The sequence below is a fragment of the Colias philodice genome, chromosome 18, assembly GCF_061535455.1.
Source record: "Colias philodice isolate Cphi_HAF_F1 chromosome 18, ilColPhil1 Martin Lab GWU primary, whole genome shotgun sequence".
Taxonomy (NCBI): domain Eukaryota; kingdom Metazoa; phylum Arthropoda; class Insecta; order Lepidoptera; family Pieridae; genus Colias; species Colias philodice.
In genome coordinates, this window is record NC_143103.1 from 6,682,245 (window position 1) to 6,695,592 (window position 13,348).

Below are 13,348 nucleotides of genomic sequence, written 5' to 3' on the forward strand. Positions count from 1 at the left end.
CAAGCCGTCAACTGCGTGGTTTGTACCGACAGCTCGAGCAATCAACGACTGACCGCTCGAGCCGTCCGTGTAACGTCGCTCTAAAAGTACTAACTTTTTCGTTTTTAATTCTGGCACAAGATTGCTTAAAATTGCAGATAGGGTGCACGCGGCGGCGCCTTCGACCACTAAACGCTCCATTTCAACTAAATGCAGAATTGCTTTTGTGATCCAATCCTCATTTACTAGTAACTAAAATATATTGATCAGACTAATTTATAATTTTGTAATGATCGTTTAGAACTTTTTCTTTATTAAAAATCGAAATTATAATGATTATTACCATCTTATCAAGGAGTGGTTTGGCTGTGTGAAATGCATTGATGCCAACGTTTGGCATCGCTATAGAATCAGCTACTGAACTTTGCCACGGGAGGGTGACTCGTTCACCGGATTCAAGGGACTTAAAAAACGTCGGCATTTTTTCGGATTGTATGCCCTGTTAATAATTGATATTGTAAAAATAAATAAACCTAAAAATGGTATTGATTTAAACAGGGTGAATCCCTAGATAATAAGAAGGTGCATATGTAGGTACAATTTAAAGATTTTCGTGACGGTTAACATTTGATGTGATAGAAAAAAAAAATTGAGGCGCGTGCTTAATTAAATATAACATTAGTCTTTGTTGAACCATAATACATGATGTATACAGTAACATTACGTAAACAAGGCATTCGGGTTTAGCGTGCTTTATAACAGCGGCGATGGCAGCAACCAGACCGCCACTTCCCACCGGCACTAACACCGCGTCCACTGCGGGGATCTGATCCAGGATCTCCAACGCTAATGTACCATATCCAGCTAATATATGCGGGTGATCACGACTGGAAATAAGTCAGTAAAGTTGTCATAAATCGATTCATCGTAATATTCATAAATCAGAAGTTATCGTACGTTTACATTGCTATTTACTATTAGGTATTTGTTTTGGATAGTAATAAAAAATATTGAAATGAAATGAAATGAAATGAAATGAAATGAAATGAAATGAAATAAATTTATTTGTCCATTATATGATTTACAATTAATGTACGACAGTGGGTCCCAAACTAAGTGAAATACTTGTAATATATATTGTAATACATACCCATTAATATAAGTTAATCCCTTTTCTCTGGCCACTGCTCTCGCGATTCTTTGACTCTCATAAAGATTTCCTCCTTGTACTACAACTTTGGCTCCGAGGTTGTGGCACTGTTGTAATTTACCAATTGGTACAGAGACAGGCATTACAACTGTTACAGGTATGCCAAGTTTATGTCCATAATAACAGAGTCCCATAGCCTGATTACCCAATGAAGCAACAACTATGCCTAATTTCTTCTTATCTAAAGGTAGCATCTCCAATGCATTAAGAGCTCCTCTTTCCTTGAAACTAAAAATATGTAGGTAAAGTTTGCACAAAGGAAATTATAATAAACTTTTTTATGTGTGATTTTTTAATTCAGTATGAATTTTGTTATAAATATTCATAATTAGGTACTAGGTAAACAAGAAATAATTGAGGAAGGTCATTACGACGTTGATATATCACATTATGTTTGTGGGAATTTTCATTGCAAGCGTTTGTTTTTAAATATTTACTGTCCATTTCATTATAAATTATAGAAAAAAAATGTATTATTTATTATGAGGTGGTTAAACTACTGGTAGTACCTATAGTGGCACTTTGTTACCTGCCAGTTTTTTGAACAGTTTCTAATTTGTAGTAAATATTCATTGCAAATTCTCGTTGCCTATGCGATATCTGCAATAAATATTTTGAATCTTAGGTAGATAGTTATTGTATTTTTTTTAATTATAATCATTTATTCAAATTTATAGTAATTTTAGCGTACGGTAAAAGGCGTATCCGGCATATATTTTCTTATCCGGCCTTGTGCGTTTACTGCATCGTCATATGTTATAGTCCTGGGATTGTCTGGATCACAGAATTCATCAAAATCTTCCTGTTGTTATAATTTTAATTTAATTATGTTAATTCTACAGTTCTACTACAGATTTTATGATATTACTTTATTTATTTAAATCATCATACTCACGTATCGTCTAGTCATGTTTTGATTATAATTTAATCATAGATGTTAGAATAATAAGTACTATGAATTTGGATAATATGTTTGTTGAAATATTATTTACAAACTGCAAGATTATTGAAAATGAATTGACGCCTTACGTCAATTAGATACATTTTATTTTGATGTAGAAAAAAAAAGGTTTTGATAGCAGTTCACTTAAAGATTTTTTTACTAATTTATACTTCGAGGAAAACAGGCGCATATAGGGATAGGGCTATAAGGTTCTTCTAGAAATTTACACTGATTTGGAAATATGCGTTCCATCACTCTTTTGATTGTGCAAGCATGCTCTATACCTTTCGTTTCACATAATATTTTAAGCTGGAATAAGAGAAATTATTAAAGAATTGCTTATTTAAGTAACTATATGTAGGTATTTATTTTCTAACGCCATTATTGACTCACGTAATTAATACCATACTCGTCCTCTTCGGGCATTGCTTTCTCAGAGAAATAATTAATTATATTGCCGCCAACGTTGGCAATCATACTCAAAACCCGTAAATGTTCATGTGGATCATTTGAAGGCACGCGCACCTAGTGCATTAATGATATTCCAAAGAATAATTGGCAGACTGATTAAGTAAATCTTAGAAGTAATTAGTATGAAACTCTTACGCTTAACTTTATTATGCGTCCTTCAATTGCTTTTGCTCTTTCTAAACATCGGGACAACGTTTTTGTTTCTATATTTCCGCCGGTCAATATGCAGACAACTCTGGCATAAAAATTATGTTTTTTAGGTTTATTATTTTTATGATATATGTACCTATTCATTAATTATAGTAGAACAACCAATTAAATACAACCAAATAAATGGGAAGTATGCTACTAAAGAATATAAAATTTTCATTACCAAGTTCGATTTTTCAAGTCAAATTTGTATGATCTAAACTCAACGAAAGACAATATAACTAATATCAATTACGTTTCATTGTCATTCAATCGAGTAATAGAGCAACTGCTCCTAATAAATCGTGTTACGATAATAATCAACTTTATAATATTTTTTAATGCATACGACTTGTGTCTCAATTCTGGAAGTACATCAGGAAGGGCCATGAATGCTCCGAGGCTTGCAGCAGCTGCTCCCTCTACAACTAGCTTTTCCTCCTCTGCTAAATTTAAAATAGCCCGTGCGATCCAATCATCATCAACTAAAACCTGTCAATCCTATTTTATTTTTGGATCACTTTTTTTCAGTATATCTATAGGAGGTGGTATGTCATGTTTTAAAGATCGAGAGAGCTTTTTGGTTCATAGAGTAAGAATATTCGCTTTTTCTTTGTATATTTTTTCACATACAAAATTGTTTATTTAACCTTTTAGTGTGGTAAACGTCTTAACTTACCAATTTATCCACTAACGATTTAGCAGTATGATAAGCGTTATAACCGACAATAGGCACTGCGAGCGACGTTGCTAATCCTCGAGTTACTGTCGTTTTTTGAGGCCCATCATTTTCCATAGCTTTAAAGAAGCTACGTGCTTTGTTTGATTCGATTCCCTGAATTCAAGAAAACACAATTTTATTAAGATAAAAAAGAGAAAGTAACGAATTAAATGAAGTGGGTAATTGTTGATATTATGTGTGACTATGTAAAATTAAAAAAAAAAAACTCAATTATCACAGTAGTAAATGACAAAAAAGGTTTTTTATATTCTATACATATTTACATAGACTAAAATTTCTGGTTTAATGTGTTTAACAGCAGCAGCTACTCCGGCTAGAAGACCACCACCGCCAACCGGAGCCATGATGGCGTCAGTCTGCGGAAGCTGTCGCAGAATTTCAATCCCAATGGAACCAGACGCTGCGATAACGTTCGGATGGTCGTATCTATAAGATCAGCACAACGAGGTATTAATCAAAGATATTTAAGTATTAACTTGAACTACTTATCTCCAGATGGATGATTTAATTAATGTTATAATATGTACAGTTTAGTTTTCTTCGTCTTCCATCTCACTCAATGTCCGCTTTCTCGTCTGAATTGCTCATTACCAATGCATTAACCAAGAAATAAATCCAATTAGACAATTTTTAAATATCTATTCCTTTTAACCTATTATATCGTTGCTCTTTTCGAATCAGCATCGGTAACGATAACCTTAAAGTAAAGTTACCCATTTATATACACTTGTCCTCTTTTTTTAAGCATAACGAAGGCTTGTCCTTTAGCTTCGTCAAGATTTTCTCCGAATGAGACCACAAATGCACCCAATTCATGACATCTTCCTACATAGATAATTGATGAATTTGATGGAAGTACCACAGTAACTGGTATTTTCAAGCGTTGACCGTAGTATGCTAAAGCCTGAAATTATTACATGTTAAAACTCGTTTTTCAAAGTCAAACCGTAAACCGTACAGTAAAGTTGAAAAGACCAAGTGGATGGATCACGTGATCATATAAAAAATTACTTGGTATTTTGAAGTCATAAATTATTTTTTTATACACTAACCAGGGCCCAGTTTCCTAAAGATGCTGTAATAACACCTCGACTTCGCTGTTCTTCGTTTAACATTGATAATGCATAAAATGCTTTTCTCTCATTGTAACTGCCGTAAAATAAACGATAGTATAAAATAGGAATGCGTTAATACTCAAGACAGTAATTTTTATTTATTCGTACGTTACCTTCCAGTATGGTGAAATATTTCTAGTTTGTAATAAACGTCCATTTGAAATTGCTTACAACATTTGGATCTCTAAAAAACATAATGTTTATTCTTATTTTCATAATCACTAGGTCATGAGGAAATAATAAAATTACTATTGTAAATTTTAATTTACCTACCAATAGCGGAGTTTCTGAAAATTCTTCCTTTATTAAAGCATTTGCCTTCGACACATCTTTGTAAGTTATCTTACGGGGATTATCGGGGTCACAGGAAGGATCTATGTATGTATTATCTGCAAGCTAAAAGTATTTGATAAGAAGTTGAAAAAAATAAGAAAGCGCGTTTGTGTCTTAATTTTTCTTAATCTTCTAAAAATTGTGTACTGTAAAGTATCATTGCATACAATCTATGAAAATAAATCAATTTATTCTGGACTAATGGGAGCAGAACAAGCAGAATACCGGTAAGGGACACCAAGGCACAGGCTGCACTATATTTCGTTTAGCAAGAACACCCGGCGCCTCGCCTAAACAATCTTTTTTAGTTTCTTGCTCATTCATTTCTTTAGCTGCCTTATGCATTGTGTGATTATGAATATTTGTGTGAACTATCTTGGTATTTTTCTTATTTCTGTTTTTACATCTTCATGTTGTGTTATGATTAAGATGTGACAGTATGTCATTGTTCTTTACCAGAGCTCAGAGAGTTCGTATTCCTAATAAGGCCGCGTTTCCATCTACAATAAAACTTCCGCAAGAAATGTCCGACAGCAGCTTGCAAGTCCAGGGCCGCGTTTCCACCTGCAAGTAGACTTGCAAGTTGCTGTCGGACAGACTGTCGGACATTTCTTGCGGAAGTTTGAAGATGGAAACAGCCTATATAGAACTAGCGTTTAACTACTAAGTATATTATATGTATTCTGTGATAGAACGGAAAAGTTAGACGTTAGCTACTAAGGGCGTATTCAGAAAGAAAGCTTGAAACTTATAAGCGCTTATCGGTGCTTGTCATGTTCATATATTTTCCTGCGCGGGTTACCAGCGCTGACAAGCGCCGATAAGCGCTTATAAGCGCTTATAAGTTTCAAGCTTTCTTTCTGAATACGCCCTAAGCTTAGCTAGCTTATGTATTATTCTTGTACAGTCAGAAGCATAAATATATTACCATTTGCAGATTAGCAAAAATATCTGTCATAAGAACGGGTTCAATAATATCTGTCTGCCCGTATACAGCAAAAATATCTGACATTAGTAGGCCGCATAATAAAGTGGCATCAAAATTATATGACGAAAATGTAGAGCAAATAATTGTGACAACCTCTCGAAGCATAAATATGTGACGTCACCTAGGAGGCGATAATATCTGACACAATTTTATATTTCTGTATTGTAAAATATAATTGATTCCTCACAAAAAGCATAAATATGTGACACTAGCTTTCCGCCCACGGCTTCGCCTGCGTTTTCACAGAAATACCGCATAGTTTCCGTTCCCGTGGGAATTTTGGGATAAAACCTATCCTATGTGTTAACCCAAGTTACCCTTTATATGTCTGCTAAATTTCATTGTAATCGGTTCAGTAGTATTTGCGTGAAAGAGTAACAAACACACACATACACATCTTCACAAACTGTCGCATTTATAATACTAGATTAGTAGGATAGGAAGTAGTATTATAGTAGGCTGTAGGACTAGTAGGATAAGATAGGATAGGATTTTAAAAAGGCCAAACGTTTTTTTATTGAATTAGTGTTTTGTATTTTGCTGGGGTAAGAATATGAACAAAAGAGACATTATATTTTGTAAATATTTTTTATTTAAATGAAATTACGATAATATGATAACTTGCCATAATTTTCGATACTCAATAAAATAATAGCAATATTATAGGTAAATGAAAATGAATAACGGAGCAATCGTGTCAAACGCCGCTAACGTCAAATATAACAAAACAATTTCTAAATAATACACGAAGGTTACACTGAACCTTCAAATAAAATAGATCTACCCAAGTGGGTATTCATATTAGTGTCCGACCGAAACTGGTTTCCAGGCCGAAACCGAAACCGAAACCGAATGTTCGGCCGTGGCTTCAGTTTCGGCCGAAACCGAAACCGAAACCGAAACTCACGTGGTCTAGTATGAAATTTCTAAAAATACTGAACTTTGGTGCATTTTACCTATTATTTTGCCTTAATTAGGGCATGAAAGGAAAACACAGTATATTAAATTTGTTGTAATCATTTATTTAATATAAAATAAAAAAATAATATTTTTAAAATATTAATAATAACAAATTTAATTTTTATTATTTATTCAAATTAAGTTCTCGGTAAAATCAGTCATCTAAATCAAATCAGTAATTGTTACTGTTACTTTAAATACTAAGTTTTGGTATTTTGAGATCTTTCTCTTTATTAAAGAGTCTTTAATACTTTGGATTGGTATGTGTACTTAGAAGAATAATAAGTCTCTTTTAGGTACCTCTTATATAAAAATAATAATTATTAATTACTATTACACCCAGTTCCAATCTCAACAATATCAATAATCAAAAATTGTTTCCACCAGCGTGGGTCAACCAACGCTTTGGCAGCGTCCGTCAAAGCGTTGCCGAGGAAAACGAAGTTAGGCGAGCGTGAACGTGTGTGAACTAAGTTCACTGAACTTGCGAAATAAGTTTCGGTTTCGGCAAAAGTTTCGGCCGATTTTGGCCGAAACCGAAACTGCGGCCGAAACTTGATTTTTGGCCGAAACTCGGCCGAAACCGAAACCGAAACCGAAAGTTCGGTCGGACACTAATTCATATAAGTATATGAATACTTTAATTTTGTCATGATATGATATCCTTCTAATATTATAAATGCGAAAGTTCGTGAGTATCATGTAAGGATGTTTGTTACTCTTTCACACAAATAAAAGACAAAACAATGGAATTTGGCACACACATAGAAGGTAACTTGGATTAACGCTTATGAGAGCTTTTATCCTGGAAATCCCACAGGAACGGAAACTATGCGTGTTTTCCTTTGAAAACGCGGGCGAAGCCGCGGGTGTTAAGCTAGTAGGATATAATATCTAGACATACAATATGTAGTATACAACGACGGCACATATTAATTAATATGGTAATCATGTTTTAAAACAACGTAGTCAAAATAAAATTTATTTATTTTATATTAATTCAATATTAAATTGAAAATAAAATTGTGTCAGATATTATTGCTTCCTAGTTGATGTCACATATTTATGCTTTTTGTGTGGAATCAACGCAAAATACAGAAATATAAAATTGTGTCAGATATTATTGCCACCTAGTTGGTGTCACATATTTATGCTTTGTGTGAGGAATCGAAGCAAAATACAGAAATATGAAATAGTGTCAGATATTATTGCTTCCTAGTTGATGTCACATATTTATGCTTTTTGTGAGGAATCGATGCAAAATACAGAAATATGAAATTGTGTCAGATATTATTGCCACCTAGTTGGTGTCACATATTTATGCTTTGTGTGAGGAATCGATGCAAAATACAGAAATATGAAATTGTGTCAGATATTATTGCCACCTAGTTGGAGTCACATATTTATGCTTTGTGTGAGGAATCGATGCAAAATACAGAAATATGAAATTGTGTCAGATATTATTGCTTCCTAGTTGATGTTACATATTTATGCTTTTTGTGAGGAATCGATGCAAAATACAGAAATATGAAATTGTGTCAGATATTATTGCCACCTAGTTGATGTTACATATTTATGCCGTGAACGGGAACTATGCGGTATTTCTGTGAAAACGCACGCGAAGCCGTGGGCGGAAAGCTATAGTGTCACATATTTATGCTTTTTGTGAGGAATCAATTATATTTTACAATACAGAAATATAAAATTGTGTCAGATATTATTGCCTCCTAGGTGACGTCACATATTTATGCTTCGAGAGGTTGTCACAATTATTTGCTCTACATTTTCGTCATATAATTTTGATGCCACTTTATTATGCTGCTTAATAATGTCAGATATTTTTGCTGTATACGGGCAGACAGATATTATTGAATTTGTTCTAGTGTCAGATATTTTTGCACATCGCCCCCTAGGCATATATTATTGCTCGTGACTGTACATATTATCAAAATCCGCTCAGTGGTTTTCCCGTTCCCAGATTTTTAACGGATTAACATCTCAGTCTACCCGTGACCACGCTCGCTGTAAAGTGTTCGAAACGTCGGAAAATAATATAATGAATAAATCGCGTTAAAAATCTTTAATTTCTAAATATTTTAATATTGATGATGATAGATTATGCTCTTTTTATTTATTATAGTAGTATTTCTGTCAAAGAAGCATAAAAATCTTTATTTTTATGTAACCATTTAGGAGGATTAAGCATCTCGTGGTATACAGCTAGGTATGAAATAAAATAAAGTAAACTGAAACTAAAAATTTTATTCGCACAGCCAGTAACATTACAATAATTTTTAAAAAAGAATTTCTCGATCATCACCAGCTAGGGAATTGTATTGTTTATTTTTGCATGCAAACAGGATTTGGAGCTAAGCAGGGACCACGTCTGGCTCCTGGTGCTTTATCTTGTTTATCAGGCATTTCTGGGAAGTAGTAATCTTTGTAGTGTTTCTTGACTTGTTCTATCAACTCTTTTGTGTGATCCCAGCCTCTTGTTTCGGCTATAATTTTTAACTGTAAAGGAAAACGTTAACGGTCAGTATTTCGAAATAATTTACTATTCCTGTTGAGCAAAATTTTGTTTATAAATAGCAATAATCACAATATGGATTTAACCTGTAGATACAAGTAAATTACCTCGCAACTAAATATATCCGATTTCACCCAAGCTCGTTCTGGTATACAGTCTCGAAGTGTTACACCAACGGCAGACAGCATACCGCATAGTTCTGCCATACCACCGGGGCGATCAGTCACAGTCACTTTGAATTTCATCAAACGACCTTCCGCAGCCATTCCTCGTTCCAGGGCACGTGCTAGAATTGTTGTGTCAATATTCCCGCCACTTATTACACAGCAAACTCTGTGAATTAGACGCATTTAGTTATTAATAGTCACATTATTTCTTCTAAGTTAAGAAGCTCATGTCCATCAGATAGAGTATGAGAATTTTCCAGTCGTAAAAAATAAAAGTTTATAGTTGCTGAGGTAGGCGATATACAAACAAAAATCATAATTCCTTAACGTTCTAACTTTATTTTTAACTTAATTTGAATTTGCTCAAGATTATAGTTTTATTTTAATGAATTCAATAAAGTAATTAATTTACTTTTTCCCTTTAAGATTAGGAAATAGGCCAGCCATGATAGCAGCTATTGGTACCGCCGCTGCACCTTCCACAACAAATCTTTCTTCTTCGACTATGTGCATTATTGCACGCGCTACCCAATCTTCTTTTACTATAACCTAAACAAAAAACATTGGTTACATTGAACTTAACAAAAAATTTAAACATGACTATTTATAATAATGGTTTATACCATTTTATCAAGAAGCCCTTTTAGATTATAATAGGCATTAACGCCGACCATATTAACGGCCAATCCATCAGCGATGGTAGAATCTATAGTTATGGCAACTCGTTCATTTTTTTTAAACGACTCTACCATACTACAGGTTTTTTCTGTTTGAACACCCTGTAATATATAAATTTTTATTATTACAATCTTACTTTAATTTGTAAGATTATCATTGCTTCTTCATCTTTTTTGATTATGGCCTTAGATATTCATATTATTAGTAACTAGCGGTCCGCCCCGGCTTCGCCCGTGGTACATGTTTACGTTTTCTCTCCATAAGAACCATCCTCGTACTTCAAGGAATATAATAAAAAAAGAATTATCGAAATCGGTTCAGCCGTTCTCGAGTTATGCGCTTACCAACACATTTTGCGATTCATTTTTAAATTATAGATGTAGTAGGATTCATTTATTTTCAGTCGGTTGTCATAGTATATCAGTAGCGATCACTAAATGAAATGGTATTGTACTAACGTAAACTTCAGTATCGGGTTTAAGATGTTTAACAGCTACAGCAATACCAGTGACCAAGCTACCGCCGCCCACAGGCACAAGGACTGCATCAACTCCATGTATTTGTTCAATTATTTCAATGCCTATTGTCCCTTGACCTTCGATGACATTGGGATGATCGTAACTGCAATTATTTCTTCTTTTACAAACTTTTAAATTCGCCTTTGTTCCTCTGATCTTGGCTTTTCAATTTCTTATACGGTCTTTTATGAAAGTTAATATTCTATCAAAACGTAAATATATAAAATGGTACCTACCCATTTATATATCTCATTTTCTTTTCTTTGGCTACACCCATTGCAAATCTTTTCGCTTCTCCTATATTATTGCCATGTAACATTAATTTAGCTCCAAATTGTTCACATTTCGATATTTTTGTAATGGGAGCTTGTATCGGCATCACTATTATACATGGTATCCCCATTAGTGTTGAATGATAACTCATTGAAAGTCCATGATTTCCAGTTGAAGCGGATATTACTCCTAACTTTTTTTGTTCCTCAGAAAGTAGAGTCAATGCATTTCTGACGCCGCGCTCCTTGAAACTGATAATGATGATGAATTATTCGTTAGTGTGTACTTACTGTTTTAACAATGATTTGAGAATTTACATCATGTCATCAATATAGTTACCATCCCGTATATTGCATGAATTCTTGCTTTAAAAAGATCTCCATTCCAAGTTTTTCAGACATGTGTGCTTTCTGAGAAATAGTGTTATTATGAAATATTTTTAATGCATTTAATTCATGAATAAATAAGCCAATAAATCAAATGATAAATCTAAAAAAACATGAATTACCGACGATGAAGTTTTGACGGTATCCCCGCTAATTCTCTTCGCGGCAGCAAGGATATCGTCATATTTAATTTTTCGTGGGTTATTGGGATCACAAAATTCATCAAATTCTATATCCTGAATAAAATAGAACGTCAGTAATAATAATGATCTTAATTTCTTTACATATATTTCTTTATATATATTATTTTATAATTCTTCAAATATACATACATTACATAGTTAAACGAGTTGTGCCCATGGCTACGCCCATGAAACCCACCCGTTTTTACGATATTATTTAACCGATACTAAACCATATACAATACATTTATATGCACTGATTTTTTTTAGTGGAACCAGTTAAGTTTTTGCATAATTTTGTGTTAAGAATAGAAATTGTTTTAAACTACGACATTACTTACATCCTGCATTCTGTATGTTGAAAAACAATTTTAAGCATTCATCAGAATATAAGATTACTAACGAATAATTTTAATCATAATTTAATGTTAAATAAATATAATATGTTCGGTACCGGAAAATTGACTTGATAGATGAATTATAAAAAGTGTCAGTGCAATGACACGTATTTTGGGTAGGTAGGCATATTTTTTGTAAAATATATTTGTATTTAACTAATGAGGTTTATAATATGTTTTACGTTGGTTTTATTTTAGATTCCATTAAATTTTATTTACTCAAGTAGTTACTTAGATATATATATAAAAAATCTATTTAGGGTTTAAATGTAAATGGAGTCTAATCGAGTATATTATAATATATTATATGCGTGCGCGCGCTCGCAGCGTGCCTAATGCTCCTGCCACAGCCCACACTACGCTCCTCGCGCTGCTCATCGCTCTGCTCATCGCGCTGCCGTTAATCGCCGCGACATTGCGCTCTCTGCCCACACTCTGCTCTACTGGCGCAATTAATCGCGACGCTCCTCACTTGTCATTTGCCTTGGTGAGACAATGGACGTTGAAACGGTGGTAGCGTACGCGCTATGCATTTTTAATATAGCTAATTATATTAATATAGGTGGTAAAAAGAAATATACATCGTCGTCGTCGTCCTCAAACAAAAAACATTAACACTTTTCATAATTTTGATCATTCCATGCTTGGCGACGACATAATTTCCAATTTTGCATATGTATGCGATGTGCGTCTTGCGAGAGCACTCGATGCGGACCACAATGCGGTCTGCGATCGCGCGATTATATGGCCAGGCACTCGCACTCGTATCGCCGCGCCGCGCGCCGGTCCTTTAAGTCGCGCGCAATAACCGACATTTATATCCTTCAAAGCTACCTACTCGATGTATATAGCTACCATTTTAAAATTACCTATGTATTTAAAGGAGTAGGCTAAATAAACTTTAATTAGTAAGTAAATAAAAAAAACCCAAAGTAAATCTATTTATTAAGAACTTCATTAAAAATATATTTTTTTCTTAAATTTAAATGTAATCCCACAGTAAACATTCCATAATATTTATAACATATTATTTATTTTTAAAATATCACTATCACTACATAGTATAAAACAAAGTCGCTTTCCCTGTCCCTATGTCCCTATGTCCCTTTGTACGCTTAAATCTTTGAAACTACGCAACGGATTTTGATGCGGTTTTTTTTAATAGATAGAGTGATTCAAGAGGAAGGTTTATATGTATAATAACATCCATTAAATAGTGGAGAAGTACTGTTATTTTTGAGGTTTATAATGTGATGTCGTAAAAAAATACATTTTTTCCGCTTATA

General features: G+C 33.7%; 1 protein-coding gene across 1 annotated transcript; it reads right to left on the bottom strand.

Moving 5' to 3' along the window:
• Positions 1-9,207: 9,207 nt before the first annotated feature.
• Positions 9,208-12,113, bottom strand: LOC149480552 (uncharacterized). The gene is made up of 9 exons (XM_089706821.1): positions 12,006-12,113; positions 11,605-11,718; positions 11,436-11,506; positions 11,060-11,347; positions 10,764-10,926; positions 10,251-10,406; positions 10,040-10,176; positions 9,568-9,793; positions 9,208-9,444 (listed from the first exon to the last, which is right to left on the bottom strand). Exons 1-9 carry the CDS (start codon positions 12,012-12,014, stop codon positions 9,271-9,273), a joined length of 1,338 nt encoding a protein of 445 aa, XP_089562947.1. The 5' UTR covers positions 12,015-12,113; the 3' UTR covers positions 9,208-9,270.
• Between the last annotated feature and the right edge of the window lie 1,235 nt (positions 12,114-13,348).

Bases quoted from the DNA above. Each gene is read 5' to 3' on its own strand.
- LOC149480552 (XM_089706821.1), bottom strand. The intron at 11,348-11,435 runs GTAACTATATTG...CATCATTATCAG, and splicing joins TTCATGCAATATACGGGATG to TTTCAAGGAGCGCGGCGTCA. The intron at 9,794-10,039 runs GTAAATTAATTA...TCTAATTCACAG, and splicing joins CCTAATCTTAAAGGGAAAAA to AGTTTGCTGTGTAATAAGTG.